Genomic DNA, 15,863 nt, shown 5'->3' on the forward strand with positions numbered 1-15,863 from the left:
CTTGGCCAAACTAGAGCTTGTACCCCCTCTGGTTCTCCTGTCGTAACATCAATTTGTCATCATTCTCCTGTTCCTCATTTGGGATTAATTCCTTACCCCCTTGGGTACCTCTAATCCCATCCTGAAAAATTGGACGATCCTTCACACCACTAATCGGTAACGGTCGTAAGACGGTAGTCGAAAGAAGAACGTCTTCAACATGTGATTTCCCCTTTTGTATTGCTACCTCCTTTTCTTCAAAGAGAGAACCTATTTGAAGTTCATCCCCACTCTCTACAGTGACCTAAATAGTATCTCCGACATTTGAGTTTCTGCTACTGTAATCGTCTTTAGAGGAGAAATCCTCATCTAAGTTCTCAGAACGAACCCAACAATCCTCAATACCGTTGTCGTCATCCTTCTAGTCCACCTTCGACCTTTCATATCGAGGATTTGGCTTGTTTCAACATTTCCACTGTAGCTGTGAGATCTTCGAACCAGTTCGGCTACCTTGGGACGATGGGGACGATGATAGATCGAAAATGCCATCCCCCATCGTCCTATTAAAAGCTTCGCATGTGCACTTTAAGTTATCACGTGGCGCAGGCTCAACAGGCAGTTTGGCATGCCGATTCAACTCAGGTTCAGCGGGTGGACCAGCTTTGTCACCCCCATCCCTCAAAATATCCACAAATGACGATTTAGCCATCAGTCTAACTGGACGATGAAATTCAAAAAAAATTGAAGAGCCCATCTTTAATGACTTAAGACCTGACGGTTTTCCTTCTACAGCAGAACCGACATAATTCTACTGATTTTCCTTAAACTCTTGTCCACTAGGCATTACTCTGGACATCACCATCTTCTCCAACCAACTTGCCTTTCTCCCAAAGCACCGTTTCAACTTCCAAAGCTAGCCAAACTCTCAACCATCGTCCACCGGAAGAAATCTCAATGAACCTCAGAACTCTACGGATGAGAACCCTAAATCTTGATCTTAGCGGCTTGAAGGGATGAAAAGTCTCCACCATCGTCCGCCAGAAGAAATCTCAATGAACCTTGGAACTCTCTGCAGATGAAAACCCTGAATCTTGATCTTAGCGGCTTGAAGGGATGAAAGGTTCACTGCAGTGAGCGATCCTCCACAGAGTTTTGCCACTCTGGAGAAGACTTCCTACTTCCAAAGATTGAAGAGAAGCCCAATCAGTTTTACTTGTAAAGCCTCCTCTTCTTCCATCATGAGCTCATTGCAGGACGGGAACTAACTCTGAAGCAAAGCCCAACCTTCTCGTGGCTGTATCTTAGCCACAACCTTAAGAGGGCGACCAAGGTCCAAGATAGCAGCCTTCTTCTCAAACGGGAAGAGGAACGCATGTTCAATCTCAGGAATCATCTTCATGACATCGGCTAGGATTCCATTCGAGTCCATCACTTCCCCCTTGAGGCTTATCACCTTTTTCTTTACCCAATATTCTAACGGTCCTTCTAATACAAGCCTTGGGCATGCAATAGTTCCACCGATCCCTCTTAGATTTTCTTTCTCCTTTTCTCCAACCTGTGAGACTGCTAGGCTCTTATCAGCAACTAATTTTTGGTTGGGGGGGCTGATTTTCTTTCCAATCCCCACCTTCTTTGTTCGAAGTCATCGAGAGCACCAGCAATCAAAATCCAACCTTGCTTCTTTTTTCCTTCCGGTATGCAAACCACTTGCCTCTTTCCATTTCCAAATGCTTCAGTGAGCTGAATATAGGTTCCCCTGTTGTTGCTTTTCTTCTCCACCGAGAATTTCTTCCTACCTTTCACCAATTCTCCTTTCCATTCAGGCTCTGTGATTGCAAAAATTGTTCCATCAAGGAAACCTTTAAACCAATAGACTGCTTCCTTCCCCAAGACTACAACAGATCTCTTACCTTCTCTAATTTTAATTGCAGAACCTCCTCCGACTTCTTCCAGCAGAAACCTTTCCTTTTCCACAGCCAATATCTTTCCTTTGACGTCATCTTCTCCCCCACTTCACTCCTTACAAACCAGTGCTGGCCTTCCTTCTTTGTGTTCCATTTCCTTAACTTTCATTCTACCTTTTTCCTTCAAACCAAACATAGCCTAAGGCTCAATTTGGAAGAAATACAAATACAAATATGTACAGTACAAATACATACAAAATAATATAAAATACTAGGTTTTGCATTGTACCTATTTGTATTTGTACTTCTTCCAAACTGAGCTTAAAATCTACATTAAATACTGCAAAATCTATGATGCATCAACTGCACCATGAAGCAAAGAATGTGAATAAATGATAAAACAACACCTCACAAATGCATCATTAATGTTGTTAAAGTTTTAATTACACCCTGTAAAATGTAAAGTAATGAAAAATAAGTAGACCGTGTCCATGTGACATCCGAAAATCTTAATTTAAGGTGCCACAAACCCTTTTGAATTGAGTTAGAAGACTAGGATATCTTGTTTCGAGCTTTCCCTCCAAACCCTTTTGACATAATCAAATTCCAGACCTTTCTGTAAATCAGTCTAGTCTGCAGATTCATCTTTAACGAGTGCTTCAGAAGTTTTTCTATTTTCTGCATGCTAGTAAATAAAATTGCCTTACCAGCTTACTGCACCTTCAGACGTTACCCCGTTTGCAATTCACAGAAGAATATGATATTTTGGTGGTTGTAACATCCCAAAGCATTGATCTCCTGAGTAGGTTCAATTCCTTCTGAGTTCTGAGTACTGGCTACATACATGCACAACTACTAAGGATATTAACAGAGTTTGCACATGGCAGAATTAAGTGTGAGTCACAGAAAGTAACTTTTGATTGTACGAGTCACAGAATTAAGTGTGAGTCACAGAGTTTGCAAATTCCGATTTCACAATGCAATTAAGTGTGAGTCACAGGAAGTAACTTTTACAAATGCAAAAATAATACATGCATGTTTGTAAGAGTGGAAATAACAAAATATGAAAATTCTAGAGGGAAAAAATGTCTCATTGGATACATGAAAGGACAAGGATTTAATTCCTACAGGTGTGGTGAGAAAAATTCTTCTTTGAGGATTTACAGCTCTCTATCCCACTCTTTGGAACCACACACAAAAACTGAGTGTTGAAACATGATGAATGTGTTAAATCATTCATTTAAACCGTCGCTTTGTTTCACCATAGGCAACCACACCAAGGACAGTCAAAGAATATCCTGCAATTCCAATAAAAGTTACTGGATTCCGGAACAGGAAAATCGAGATAACAACAGCAACAGCACCTTTTGCATTTCCCAGCACCTGGATTCCAAAAACAAATGTCAAAAGAATAGTCTCTAAATAACTCTGTAGTCATACTTAACCTAAACCATTTTAGGAATAAAAGGAATTTGAGACAACTGACAACTTTAAAAAATAATAATAGATGAGTAATAAAAGAAATCTAATGGGCATTGACTAAAACTGAAGTTATATAAAAATATCAATGGTTAGAAGTGCTCGATACTGATTCTTCAGTATTAACTATTAAGCGCATTGATACTTTGAATCATGGTTTAAACATTTATCCATGTAGTTTTGCAATAAAATTAATGTAAAAGTTGGGAATTTGAGAAGGTACAAAACCAAACACAAAATCCATGAGACATAATCTCCATATCTTAGAAAATATCTCAAAACTGTACAGTCTAAGCAACTTCAAAAGGATGTGACCACAAAACCTTGGCAAAATTTGTGACAAAATCACCATTTATCTAATTGTAACTTGTAAGTATCTTCAGCTCATATATGATTTAAGTAAGATAATGTAAAACTCTTCTTAGTGAACCTATAGCGTATCTGCTCTATACAAAATTGCTTAGCAGTCAAATGAAAATATATGCTAGAAATAGCATACTTCAGCAATCAATGGAGAAAAACTATAATGCAAAAAGAAGATAAGAAAGATGAGATAAGAAAGATGAGACCTGGAGTGTCAATGGACTTGTATGTTTGGTCACCAAGAAGTTGGACAAGTTTGCTGAATAGGCCATCACAGAATTCACCAAAAGAAGTAGCCACATGAATTTGTGTTCAGTTCCAAGTGAAACAGTGACATCTAATACATTTGGCTCCATTACTATCGTTGCAAACAACAAAACCAGAACAGAAATTGGAGACATATATAGGAGCAAATTCACAGAATTCAACTTTTCCCTATAACAAAATCAGAATGTTAGAATAGATCTATAAGCAACAAGATATATTCTCATATTGGAAAGTGAATAAGAAGGCAGAACAAAAGTAAAAATGACACAGCTTTATCAAAAGAATATAAATACAACCTTGTTTTACAAGACAACATAATCACCATAATGAATGAATGTCCATTTAACTAATTATTAAAAAATGTAAATTTAACAAATACAACTGTACAGAGTCTAAGACATAAAATCAAACATGAATACAGAATATAATTATAGTTTCTATTGATTTATGATGAAATGAGGTATGATAGAACAAAAATTGTGCCAAGCACCCCCATTTAATAGGCTAGACCCTGCCCCCTACCCCCATAAACCACTCAATTAACTTGCACATTACAATTACCAATTTCCATTGGGGACAATCCTCCAAAACAATTGATTTCTATTCATTCCTTGTCTAAGCCAAAGCATCTGTCTTACATACCATTGGCTGATTAAATAATATAGCATGAAAACCTTTTCTCCTGCTATTGTCTGCACCGGCTTAGATGTTTTAAAAATTAAATCCAGAAAGTGCAGAAAGACAAGGCATGGTTTTCACAAATCTATCTCTGAGAAACCTTATGCTTTTTGAAGACTGTTATGACAAGAGGTTATACAATTAAGTTTCAGAAGCTTCACAGTACAGTTTCTAAATCTTCACAATTCCCCCTTCATGTATGCCATGGAAGGACCTACCTATCCCATTTCAGCTCTTATACACAAGATGCTATTATGGTAGTGGCAGAAACTTTTCTTTGTAGCCTGGATTCTTTCTCTTTTCAGTCATACTTTACATGATAAATCTTATTTCTCTGATAGGTATAATAACATCATTACTAGAAGCTACTTTGACTCTTACCCAAAAAGACATTAAAAGAAGTTTAGCTTATCCTACAATGTCTCAATTGGGTCATATGATGGTAGCTCTAGGTATAGAGTTTTATCAAGCTGCTTTATTTAATTTGATCACTCACGCCTATTTGAAAGCCCTATTTTTTTAGGATGCAGATCAATTATTAATTCAATGGAAACCATTGTTGGATATCTCCAGATAAAATTAAAAACATGGTTCTTAATTTCGTATGAACAATTTAACAAAATAGATGCCAATTACAGAAATCCCTTTTTATTAGGTGAACTTTCTCTGGCGTATTCCACCTCTTTCTTTTTGGTCAAAAGACGAAATTCTTAATGCTAGATCTTAAGTTCAGTTGAAATAAGTAAACAACAACCAATCTATCCTTTTGATGTTCTAAAATTCTTAAAAAGTGGTATTTTTAGTTCTGTAAAAGGGCACAAGGAAAAACAGAAACAAAGGGCACAAGGAAGATATGTGTGTGTGTGTGTGTGTGTGTGCAACTGATCTGTATCTGGGTCCTTTGTAGGTGTTGTTATCAGTTGTATCTCTGTTTTGAGGCTGCTCTGCCTCCTTTGCTATAGCTAATAAAATTATCTGTACCTTTCAAAAAAAAAAAAAAACAAACAAACAAAAGAGTTGAGGAAAGCATAGCAGTGAAGAGTTTTGTTGAAATATGTTACTATTTAAGACTATAGTTCCAATATGATATCATACAGACCAAGATTCTTAAATAGCAAAGCAATATTCAGGAAAATAAATAAAAATGAACTACTTCGAATAAAAAGTGCTAACTGAAAAAATATTAAAAAAACATTAAAAATAAACTACTTCGAATAAAAATTGCTAACTGAAAAAATATTAAAAAAAAAAACAATTACCCTTCAGAAGAAAGTAAGACACCCTGAAGAACAGACTTGAAGGCCCTTGCAGCAGTTGCACTTATGCACATAATGAATCCATACAAATGAAAACCTGGTTCACCCTGCCACCAAATAGGGGATTGTCTTCATAAATCCATCAGAAAACCAACATGTTAGATCTAAAAAAGCATTTTGGAGAAATATTTCATAAGCAAATTTATCAAAAGATAGAAGAGTATTTGGATAGTAATATACCAATGCAGATCCCCAAAATGAAGAAAAATAATGTTGGAAGAAACCAGAGGGTGGATTGCTGAAACCCATCTATATGGTAGTTCCCCCATACAATCTTGGTCCAGCTAGCATAGTTGGCATCGTTAGAGATGCCATCATTTTTAAAGATTCTATCCCACCTGATTTTATGATAAACTCTAATGGACATCACGGAATGTTCCCACTTAAGCTCCTATTAATTCTGTTGGTGTTTCAATTTGCCTTCAGTAGTTGAGGCCTTCAGGGTGATTCAACAGGTGCAATTGCTTGGGGATCTATGAGCAGGCTCCTGCAAACTATTGCAGGTAATATTAAGGATCTGATCATGCTAATTTCTAAGGAATCCTCAGAAAAGTTTCAATGAAATTTTCAAATTGTTTACCAGAACAATGCATCTTTGTGCAGTCTCCAGTCTGCATATTGGATTTCTACAACCAACTCAACAAAGCCTTATCCCAACCATACACAAGCCCTTTTCAACCATTTCACTATGAATTTGAATTGTTTGACAAATAAAGTATCTTTATGTGGATTGGAGTTTCTACAACCAACTCAACAAAATCTAATGTTATACACAGGTCTTGTTTTGCTGTTCCACTCTATTAAGGATCAAATCCACAATTAACTAGAAAGCACTAAAATAATTTCTCACTACCTCAATCCATGTTCTTTTTTACCATACCCTGGCTCTTCTCCACCCAACCCATCAAAACTTTGAACAGAAAAAGGGTTAGGAATTTGGACAATCTGAAACACATATGTCATGTTATTACAAATACATTTAGGTAAAATTAAGAGTTTAAATACCAAATAGATGTACATCATTAACCGTCTGACATGTCAAGCATTCAAGCAACATCCTAGTTACGGTAGAGAAGGTGACATGCTTATGAGTAGAGTATTACTACTCATCAAAAGCATAGAGAATGGAATCAAGGTATTTATGCTCATATGATAAATGTCAAAACTACTAAAAACTAAAGGACAAGAAAAAGGATGAATAATAGGATCAATTGCAATCAGCTGCTGAAACCTTGTAGAAAAAATAACTATTTTTAGGTAATTTGGTATATATATCCACTTGTCAGCTAGCTCTTTCAAAGACAGGCACAACTTGAATCTAAGTTTGCTTCTCCATGAACTCATTACTTACACAGAAATTTGTTCAACCATCATAGTCAAATAAATTATATGCATTTGCAATAATCAAAAGCATTGACTGTGCACTAGAGGAATGGAATGTCATTACACCATTTCAACTGCCTTAATCTTAGAATTTACTGTTTTGTGAACACTAACAAAGTGGTTATTCTTATCAAAGCAAAATGCTGTGTGACATTGGAAGGATTCTGTGTTGTTAACTCCCGCTGTTCAGAAACTGCCTATACTAGCCTTAAAAAACTTACAAAATAATTCCTATAAGAAGAGCCAAGTTCATATAAGAGCTGGGGTCTTGGGAGGGGTGGACCGGACACAGACTTAAGCTTGGCATTCTTCTTGCACAAAGTGTCCACTCTCAGACACAAGTTCATATAAGTCCATTTCTCAAATCATGTGAATGGATATGGATCAATAACTTAAGCATCTTACCACAACAATTGCATAAATACCTTCAAGTAAAACTTCAGATTCATTTCAATTTTTCATGAAGAACAAGAACTACATGGGGAATTTGACCTACTTACCATAGAATAGGTAACTGTATCTTCGTTTTTTTTCTTTTTTTTTTTTTTTCTTTTTTCTTTTTGAACATTTTTTACTATTTTGATGAAGAAACACAATATACATCAGAAGGGATAGAACTAGATGTACTAAAAGCATAGCTATATAGTCCTAGTTCTCATTCTACAAAAGCTCACAAAGGCGTAAGGTTCTTGCTGCACAAAAAAGCACCCTCTCCATGGCATAGTCTAGCTGAACTATTTGGCAATGAAGTTTGTTAGAATTCAGGTCTGCCTTAGAGTTCTGCCTGTCTGAGATCAGTTATGTAGAAGAAGAAAGGTGAAAGAGAGAGAGAAAGAGAGAAGAGACAATTCTGGTTTAAACTGGAAGAGTCAACATAACATCTCCCAGTTGCCCAGAAAGTATTTATATTATTAAAACATAATTGAAAAGACCTATGTGCCCTTACTTAAGTTAGGAGCACTTGTTCCAACACAACATTACAGATCAGCAACATTAATCTAGGTATAAAGACAGAAATACCCCTATGCTAACACTCCCCCTCAAGCTGGTGAGTATTACATATGTAGTCCACTCTTCCCCGACTCGAGCCTTTTGTAAATAAGTCAACCCACTGATTTCCTGTATTAACATGTATAGTGTCTATCTCTCTATTCAGCACCTTCTCCCTCACAAAGTGACAGTCAACCTCAATGTGCTTGGTTCTTTCATGAAACACTGGATTAGAGGAGATATGAACTGCAGCCTGATTATCACAATAGAACTTCATTGGAGTGTTAATGTTGTACCCTACGTCCTGTAGAAGGTTCCTTAGCCACACCAATTCACAAGCGGTGTGCGCCATAGCCCTATATTCTGCTTCTACACTGCTTCTTGCCACAACCGTCTGCTTCTTACTTTTCCATGTCACCAGGTTACCTCCCAGAAACGTGCAATAGCCTATAATAGACCGCCTATCAGACATAGAACCGGCCCAGTCAGTATCAGAATACCCTTCTATTTCAAGTTTTCCCCCACTCTTGTATATCAGACCGCGACCCGGAGCCCCTTTTAGATACTTCACAATTCTCAGAACTGCATTCCAATGAGGAATCAGAGGTTTTTGCATGAACTGGCTTACCACACTAACCGCAAATGAGATGTCTAGTCTGGCAATGGTTAGGTAGTTCAGTTTGCCCACAAGTCGTCAGTATCTGTCAGGGTTTTCAAACACTTCACCCATATCACTGCTTAGCTTGGTATTTGTGTCCATGGGTGTTTTAGCTGGTTTGGCACCCAACGAGCCTGTTTCTTCCAACAAATCAAGTACATATTTCCTCTGGCACAGGTTAATACCATACTTGGATCTCGCTACCTCTATCCCCAAGAAGTATTTCAGCTTACCCAGATCCTTTGTTTGAAAGTGATCCTGCAGATAAGTCTTCAGCCTATCAATACCAATGTTATCATTCCCAATAATAACAATATCATCTACATACACCACCAACAGTATTTTTCCTCCCAGAGAGTCATGACTAAATACAGAATGATCAACTTTGCACTGTTTCATACCAAACTTCTTTACCACCTCACTAAACCTACCAAACCATGCTCGAGGAGACTGTTTAAGCCCATATATAGCCTTCCTTAGTCTGCACACCTTACCATCCTCCCCCTGAGCAACAAACCCTAGAGGTTGCTCCATGTAGACCTCCTCGAGTAAGTCACCATGCAAAAAGGCATTCTTGATATCAAGCTGATATAGTGGCCACTCATACATGGTTGCAAGAGAGATCACAACACGAACTGACCCTATCTTAGCAACCGATGAGAAGATCTCTGTGTAGTCAATACCATAGGTTTGGGAGTACCCTTTTGCAACCAATCACGCTTTCAGGCGTTCAACACTACCATCAGGAAAATACTTAACCGTATAAACCAACAGCTTGCTTCCCAGGAGGAAGAGCAGTGAGGCCCCAAGTATGATTATGATGAAGGGCTGAGAGTTCTTCTTCCATGGCTCAGCACCACCCTAGAGAGGCAAGGGCTTCCTAGACATCTTTAGGGACAACAACTGATGATAACAGGGTGACAAACTGGCGATAGGAAGCGGAAAGGTGAGTAAGAGAAACATTATTAGAAGTGGGATGAAGGGTGCAAGTACGTTTACTTTTCCGCAAAGCAATGGGTAGATCAAACTCAGATGCTAAGTGCGGGTCTGGTGCCGGATCCGTCGACGGAGATGTAGCCGGAGGAGTAGTAGCTGGTGCGCGTGGGCGATGTGTATACACATGAAGGATAGGTGGGCGTTCAACAGGTGGTGGCACCAGAGGCAAGGGTTTGGTCATGACTAGAACAAACGAAGGAGGATCGACAACGGGAAGAGGAAGAAGAGGAGGTGATGAGGAGGAAGAAGAATCACCGGACCCCAAAAAGAACGGAGTAGACTCAAAGAAGCTGACATCAGCACACATAAAGGACCGTCGAGAACCAGGATGGTAACACCTATACCCTTTCTGGGTCCGAGAATAGCCAAGGAAGATGCACTTGAGAGAACGGGCATCGAACTTGTCATTCCCAGGACCCAAATTATGGACGAAGCAGACACACCCAAAAACTCTCGGCGTAAGGGGAAACGGAGACAAAGTGGGAAACAAGACTTGAAACCGAGAATGACCATCAAGGATGAACGTGGGCATCCAATTAATCAGAAAGCAAGAGGTAAGCATTGCATCACTCCAAAAAGGTTTGGGAACATGCATGTGATGCATGAGGGATCTTGCTGTTTCAAGGAGATGGCGATTCTTTCTCTTAGCCACCCCGCTTTATTGTGTGGTGTAGGTACACGAGGTCTAATGTATAATGTTGTGTTGATCCGGGTATTCCTGAAATGATGAGGATAAATATTCACGGCCATTATCAGAACGGAAAACTTTGATGTGGGTACCAAATTGGTTACGAATCTCAGCATAAAATTTCTGAAAAATGATAAACAATTCACTTCTTTCTTTCATTAAATAGAGCCACGTCATCCTTGAAAAATCATCCACAAAAATGACAAAATATCTGTATCCATTATATGACATCACTTTATAAAGACCCCAAACATCTTAATGAATTAAAGAAAAAGGACTCGACACATGGTTATCAACCCTAGCACTAAAGGGAACATGATGGTGTTTCCCAAACTAACACGACTCATAATCCAAAACAGAAAGCTGACTCAAGGACGGAACCAAGGACTTCAAGACTTTTAGCGACGGATGACCAAATCGGCAATGCCATTGGAGAGGAGAAAGAGATGACTGGAGAGCTGTTGAAGTTCTACCGCCACCACCATCAAGATAATACAGTCCACCTGCTTCATGCCCTCCACCAATCTTCATCCCCGTCTTGAGATCTTGAAAAACACACATAGAAGGATAAAAGGTAATGGAGCAGTTAAGTGATTTGGTCAGCTTGCTAATAGACATAAGGTTAAAAGGCAATTTAGGAACATACAGAACTGATGAAAGGGATACAGGACAGGATCTAGGTCAACATTACCAACACCACAAATTGAGGATGTGGAACCATTAGCAAGGGTGACAGATTGTGATATTGAGCAATGAGATAAGGAGGAAAACACACCTGGAGCTCCAGTCATGTGATCGGAGGCTCCAGAGTCATGATCCAGGGATTGGGTTTGGATGCCAGACAAGCCATACCTGAGTGAGCGAAAGTCACCGTGTTCTGTTGTGATTGGATAAACCTCTCATATTCATTACGGGGAACACTCACCATCTCCTTCATGGGACCATCTGTGGATGTAGGAAGCAACTGATCAAATGAATGATTCTCCTATCTAAAGTTGGAACCGGTCGCGGCATGATTGGCCCAGGTTGAGGGAGGAACATGTAGATCATAACAATAGTTGACGGTATGTCCATCCATACCACAATGAGTGCACATCCTCGGGCCTGAGCTACGCCGTCTACCACGGGCTCCCCTGAATCTCTGCCCCTAGTACGACCACCACCAGGATTATGAGTAGACCCACCATTGCCACTTCGGCCATACGCAGAACCACTACCACCACCACAGCCAGACTGAGCTCCCCTAGCTCCACCTCTAACACCACGGCCTCTCGATACAGCAAAGGCAGATCTATCTGAGATATTAGAGTTCTCAATAGATCCGATAGAAATCCTCTAGAGTCGAGCAAATACCTCTTCTAGGGAGGGAAGAGCTGATCCTCCTAATATCTAAGCCCATACTGGTTCATATTCAGACTTTAGTCCCACAAAAAATCTAGTCACATCAAGCTACTCTCTCTGTTGTTGCTGAATCTTGACATCAGAAGTGAGAGGATGATAGACATTCAACTCATTACGTATGTTCCTCATGTTGGCATAGTACTCTTCAAGACTCTGATTGCCCTGTTGCAGGTTAAAGTACTCTTGATAAAGCTGATAAACTCTGGTTGTATTGTCTTGGCCCGAATACAATTTCTTCGCATGGTCCCACACATCTTGGGCAGTATCAAGAAACATGAAGTTCACACTAATCTTGGGTTCCATATTGTTCCACAACCATGTAATGATCTGAGCATCCTCTTGCTCCCAGTCTTCATACTCGTGAGAGTCAGAGGAGGGTTTCTCCTCTCTAATGTGTTTTACCTTCTTCTTTGCCTTCAGAAAGACTTCAACAGATTTAGCCCAAGGCACATAATTCTCTCCATTTAATTTAATGGAGGTCATCTGAACATTCAGGTAGTCTGCAGGCACCATCACACTAGGTTTATAATCACTATTATCTCCCATTATGTTATCACCGATTCTGCACACTTGTTGAATTCTATTATCACTGAGATCTGCATACTACACACCACTAGGTCACACCTATCACACTGATTGCAGCACTTATTGTTGCTGGAATGTATGCTCTTTACACCACAAACCCTAGATCACACCTGTCACACTGATTTCAGCACTTGTTGCTGAAAAATGTGCTCTTTATACCATAAACCCTACTCCTACAACTACCTGAAATCTCACCACTATATGATCATATCTTTTCCTTCGAAATGCACAAAGAACCAGCATAAACCCTAGCACATTACTGTCAGAAACCCTAGCATATGGTCTGAAACACACTTCCTATTTAATCCATAACAGATATCATGCACTGAGATCTCTTACCTTATCACTGAAGTAACAACCAGACGAGTAGGAAATTAGCCCACACACAACAGCCACTATACACATAACAGCCACACACGACAGCCACTGCACACACAGTTCGGCCCTCTATTCTTCCTCTACTAGGAGAGGGCGATCTCAGAAATCACAACAACCGACCACATACAACCTGACTAGAGGCATAGAAACCTCCAAGGGAAGAGGGCGATCACTCCTTTTCCGCCCTTTCCCTTATCTCCAATCGAATACAGAAAAATGTCGGCCCTCTATTCTTCCTCTACTAGGAGAGGGCGATCTCAGAAATCACAACAACCGATCACATACAACCTGACTAGAGGCATAGAAACCTCCAAGGGAAGAGGGCGATCACTCCTTTTCCGCCCTTTCCCTTATCTCCAATCGAATACAGAAAAATGAGGAAAAACCCTAGATAGGGTGCACAGAGAATAGAAACCTAGGCAAGCAGAATTCTAGGCAGATTCAAGGTGCTTTGATACCATGTTAGAATTCGGGTCTGCCTTAGAGTTCTGCCTGTCTGAGATCAGTTATGTAGAAGAAGAAAGGTGAAAGAGAGAGAGAAAAAGAGAAGAGAGAATTCTGGTTCGAACGGGAAGAGTCAACATAACATCTCCCAGTCAGCTAGGGAGTATTTATATTATTAAAACATAACTGAAAAGACCTATGTGCCCTTACTTAAGTTAGGAGCACTTGTTCCAACACAACATTACAGATCAGCAACATTAATCTAGGTATAAAGACAGAAATACCCCTACGCTAACAAAGTTAAGCTCTCCATTTAAAATGAACCCTCACAGAAGCAAAGATTTCCAACCTTGTACGAAAGCAGGCTCCAGTTAAGGTGACCATGATTTTAGGTTTGTAGAAACAGCATCTTTAACTGGACCAGTAAAAGCCCAATCCCCCACTCATGGTTTACGAGGATGCTCCCTAAACCTATGCAAAAGATTACCAATTTAACCACCACAGAACTGCATTTGATGACTCCCTCCATTGAGGGTAAGAGCTGGACCTTTTGCATGGGCCTAAATGATCCTACAGGACAAGAGGAAACGTACCTTCAATAATTTTCTACTACATATACTGTCCTGCCTTTTTTATTCTATCAACCGAGTAGATCATTGCAGCCAACACTGACAATCTCCCCAGGCACCATTAATAACTATTATTTTGCACTATAAAACCGTGACTGGAGAAATCAAATGTTGGCTACAGAATTAGACTATAACCAAGATCTTTTGGTTTAAGAAATTAGACCTCTTCCCAACCCAGGGAGATGCCAACTACTAGCTTTGAAGATAGCATGAACCATCCAAACACAAAAAAACTTCAATAAAATATTCCAGATCTATAACTTAAACTATCAAATGGGAACACATAATTAACACTAGAGTCAAGTAGACAGTAACATCAACAATGGAAGAAGGATAAGAAGAACCGAAGACAATCACCAAAATAAACTCAAAACTAATACACCAAACTACAATTATTGAATCACCCCAACACAATACAAAGAAAAAATTCACCTACACCAATGGACTAAATGCACAGTTATTCAACATTAAGCAAGAAAAGCATAAAATCTAACAACTTGAGCGGCCATTCAACAGAGTTAGCCATACCCCACTAGCGATCACCACTCCGGTAACCACCGGCACCAGCGCTGCATACGTTATCCAGGCCTCCCGCTTAAAGGTCATAAGGTAAGCAAAGAGGGCCGTAAAGAATGGGGTTGTGGCACCGACAGCCTGATTAAAAGACACAGGCAGAAACCTGAGGGAGATGTTGCCACCGACAACCGAGCAACAGAAGACGACGCTCAAAGTGGCGATCTTGAAGAACTGGGTCCTAGATTTAACCGCCTGAAGAGGGACAAATTTGAACAAAACGATGGAAATGTAGCTGAGAACGGCGCATGCAGTCATATGGCACATTGTGAGGAAGATTGGGAATCTGAACCCATAATTGGAGAGCAAGTACTTGTTAAGGAGAAGAACCCCAATGTTGGATGAATACCACAGCACGACCAGAGAGGATATGAAGAGGGCTGAAGACATTCTCGATGTTATTGTTGCAGAAGAAGCCTGGTTCTGCGGAGGCGATTCGCATTGAAGCTCTAATGGAAGATGGTTGTTTTATTATTGCTCCAGTTTTTTAATAACACATCATTTACTGCTGCTCTCAGAAGCATTTTTGGGAATGTAGGTAGGACGAGGGGAGAAAGATGAGGTGTCTGTTTCCCTGCTTCTAGCATTTGCTTTCGATGAACGTTTTTAGTGATTAATAGAATTGTATTACGCTCACAGAACGTTCAGATGATCCTGTATTTTGGGAAAGTGACGAATCTTGTGTAGTTTTGAAGGAAAGAAAGGGGTATTTTGGTCTTTTGCGTGGATCTATCTGATAGAGGTCGGTTTGGAGATCCTAATCTGATGGACATAAATCTTATGTTTTCTTTTGTTGTATTTCGGACCATCCATCTGATAAGGGGATGTCCCCACTTTGCTGACACGTACAATGTGGATGGTCGGATGCTCTGACATGCCTCGAGAAGACAAGGTGCATGACATCCATCAACGGTTATAACTAAGGAAACAGGATCAGGAGATAGAGAGTTGTTTTTAACTGTTTTGATAGGGGAATGTTACACCGAAATAAGCTTGTCGTGCTCGGATCACATATCATCCAGCCGCATATTGGGAATATTTTCCCTACATGTCATGTCATGGCGAGATATTCCAATATGTGGCCAGATTATCATGTTTTTACAGTATATAGTGTTTATCCTAATAAGTACTTGTGACTTTGCGAGTGTTTGG

General features: G+C 39.7%; 1 protein-coding gene across 1 annotated transcript; it reads right to left on the reverse strand.

The window, feature by feature from the left end:
* Positions 1-2,839: 2,839 nt before the first annotated feature.
* Positions 2,840-15,348, reverse strand: LOC148872304 (putative sugar phosphate/phosphate translocator At3g10290). The gene is made up of 4 exons (XM_088970270.1): positions 14,667-15,348; positions 5,930-6,033; positions 3,932-4,160; positions 2,840-3,266 (listed from the first exon to the last, which is right to left on the reverse strand). Exons 1-4 carry the CDS (start codon positions 15,099-15,101, stop codon positions 3,120-3,122), a joined length of 915 nt encoding a protein of 304 aa, XP_088826396.1. The 5' UTR covers positions 15,102-15,348; the 3' UTR covers positions 2,840-3,119.
* Between the last annotated feature and the right edge of the window lie 515 nt (positions 15,349-15,863).

Source organism: Nelumbo lutea, chromosome 2 (assembly GCF_056320005.1).
Source record: "Nelumbo lutea isolate HS-2025 chromosome 2, American lotus-T2T, whole genome shotgun sequence".
Lineage (NCBI taxonomy): Eukaryota > Viridiplantae > Streptophyta > Magnoliopsida > Proteales > Nelumbonaceae > Nelumbo > Nelumbo lutea.

Coding starts and splice junctions, on each gene's coding strand:
- LOC148872304 (XM_088970270.1), bottom strand. CDS start 15,101: ATGTCTTCAGCCCTCTTCATATCCTCTCTGGTCGTGCTGTGGTATTCA. Junction 6,034..14,666: donor GAGTGGTGATCGCTAGTGGG/GTATGGCTAACT, acceptor ATTTGGTGGCAG/GGTGAACCAGGTTTTCATTT. Junction 3,267..3,931: donor CAAGTCCATTGACACTCCAG/GTCTCATCTTTC, acceptor TTTGGAATCCAG/GTGCTGGGAAATGCAAAAGG.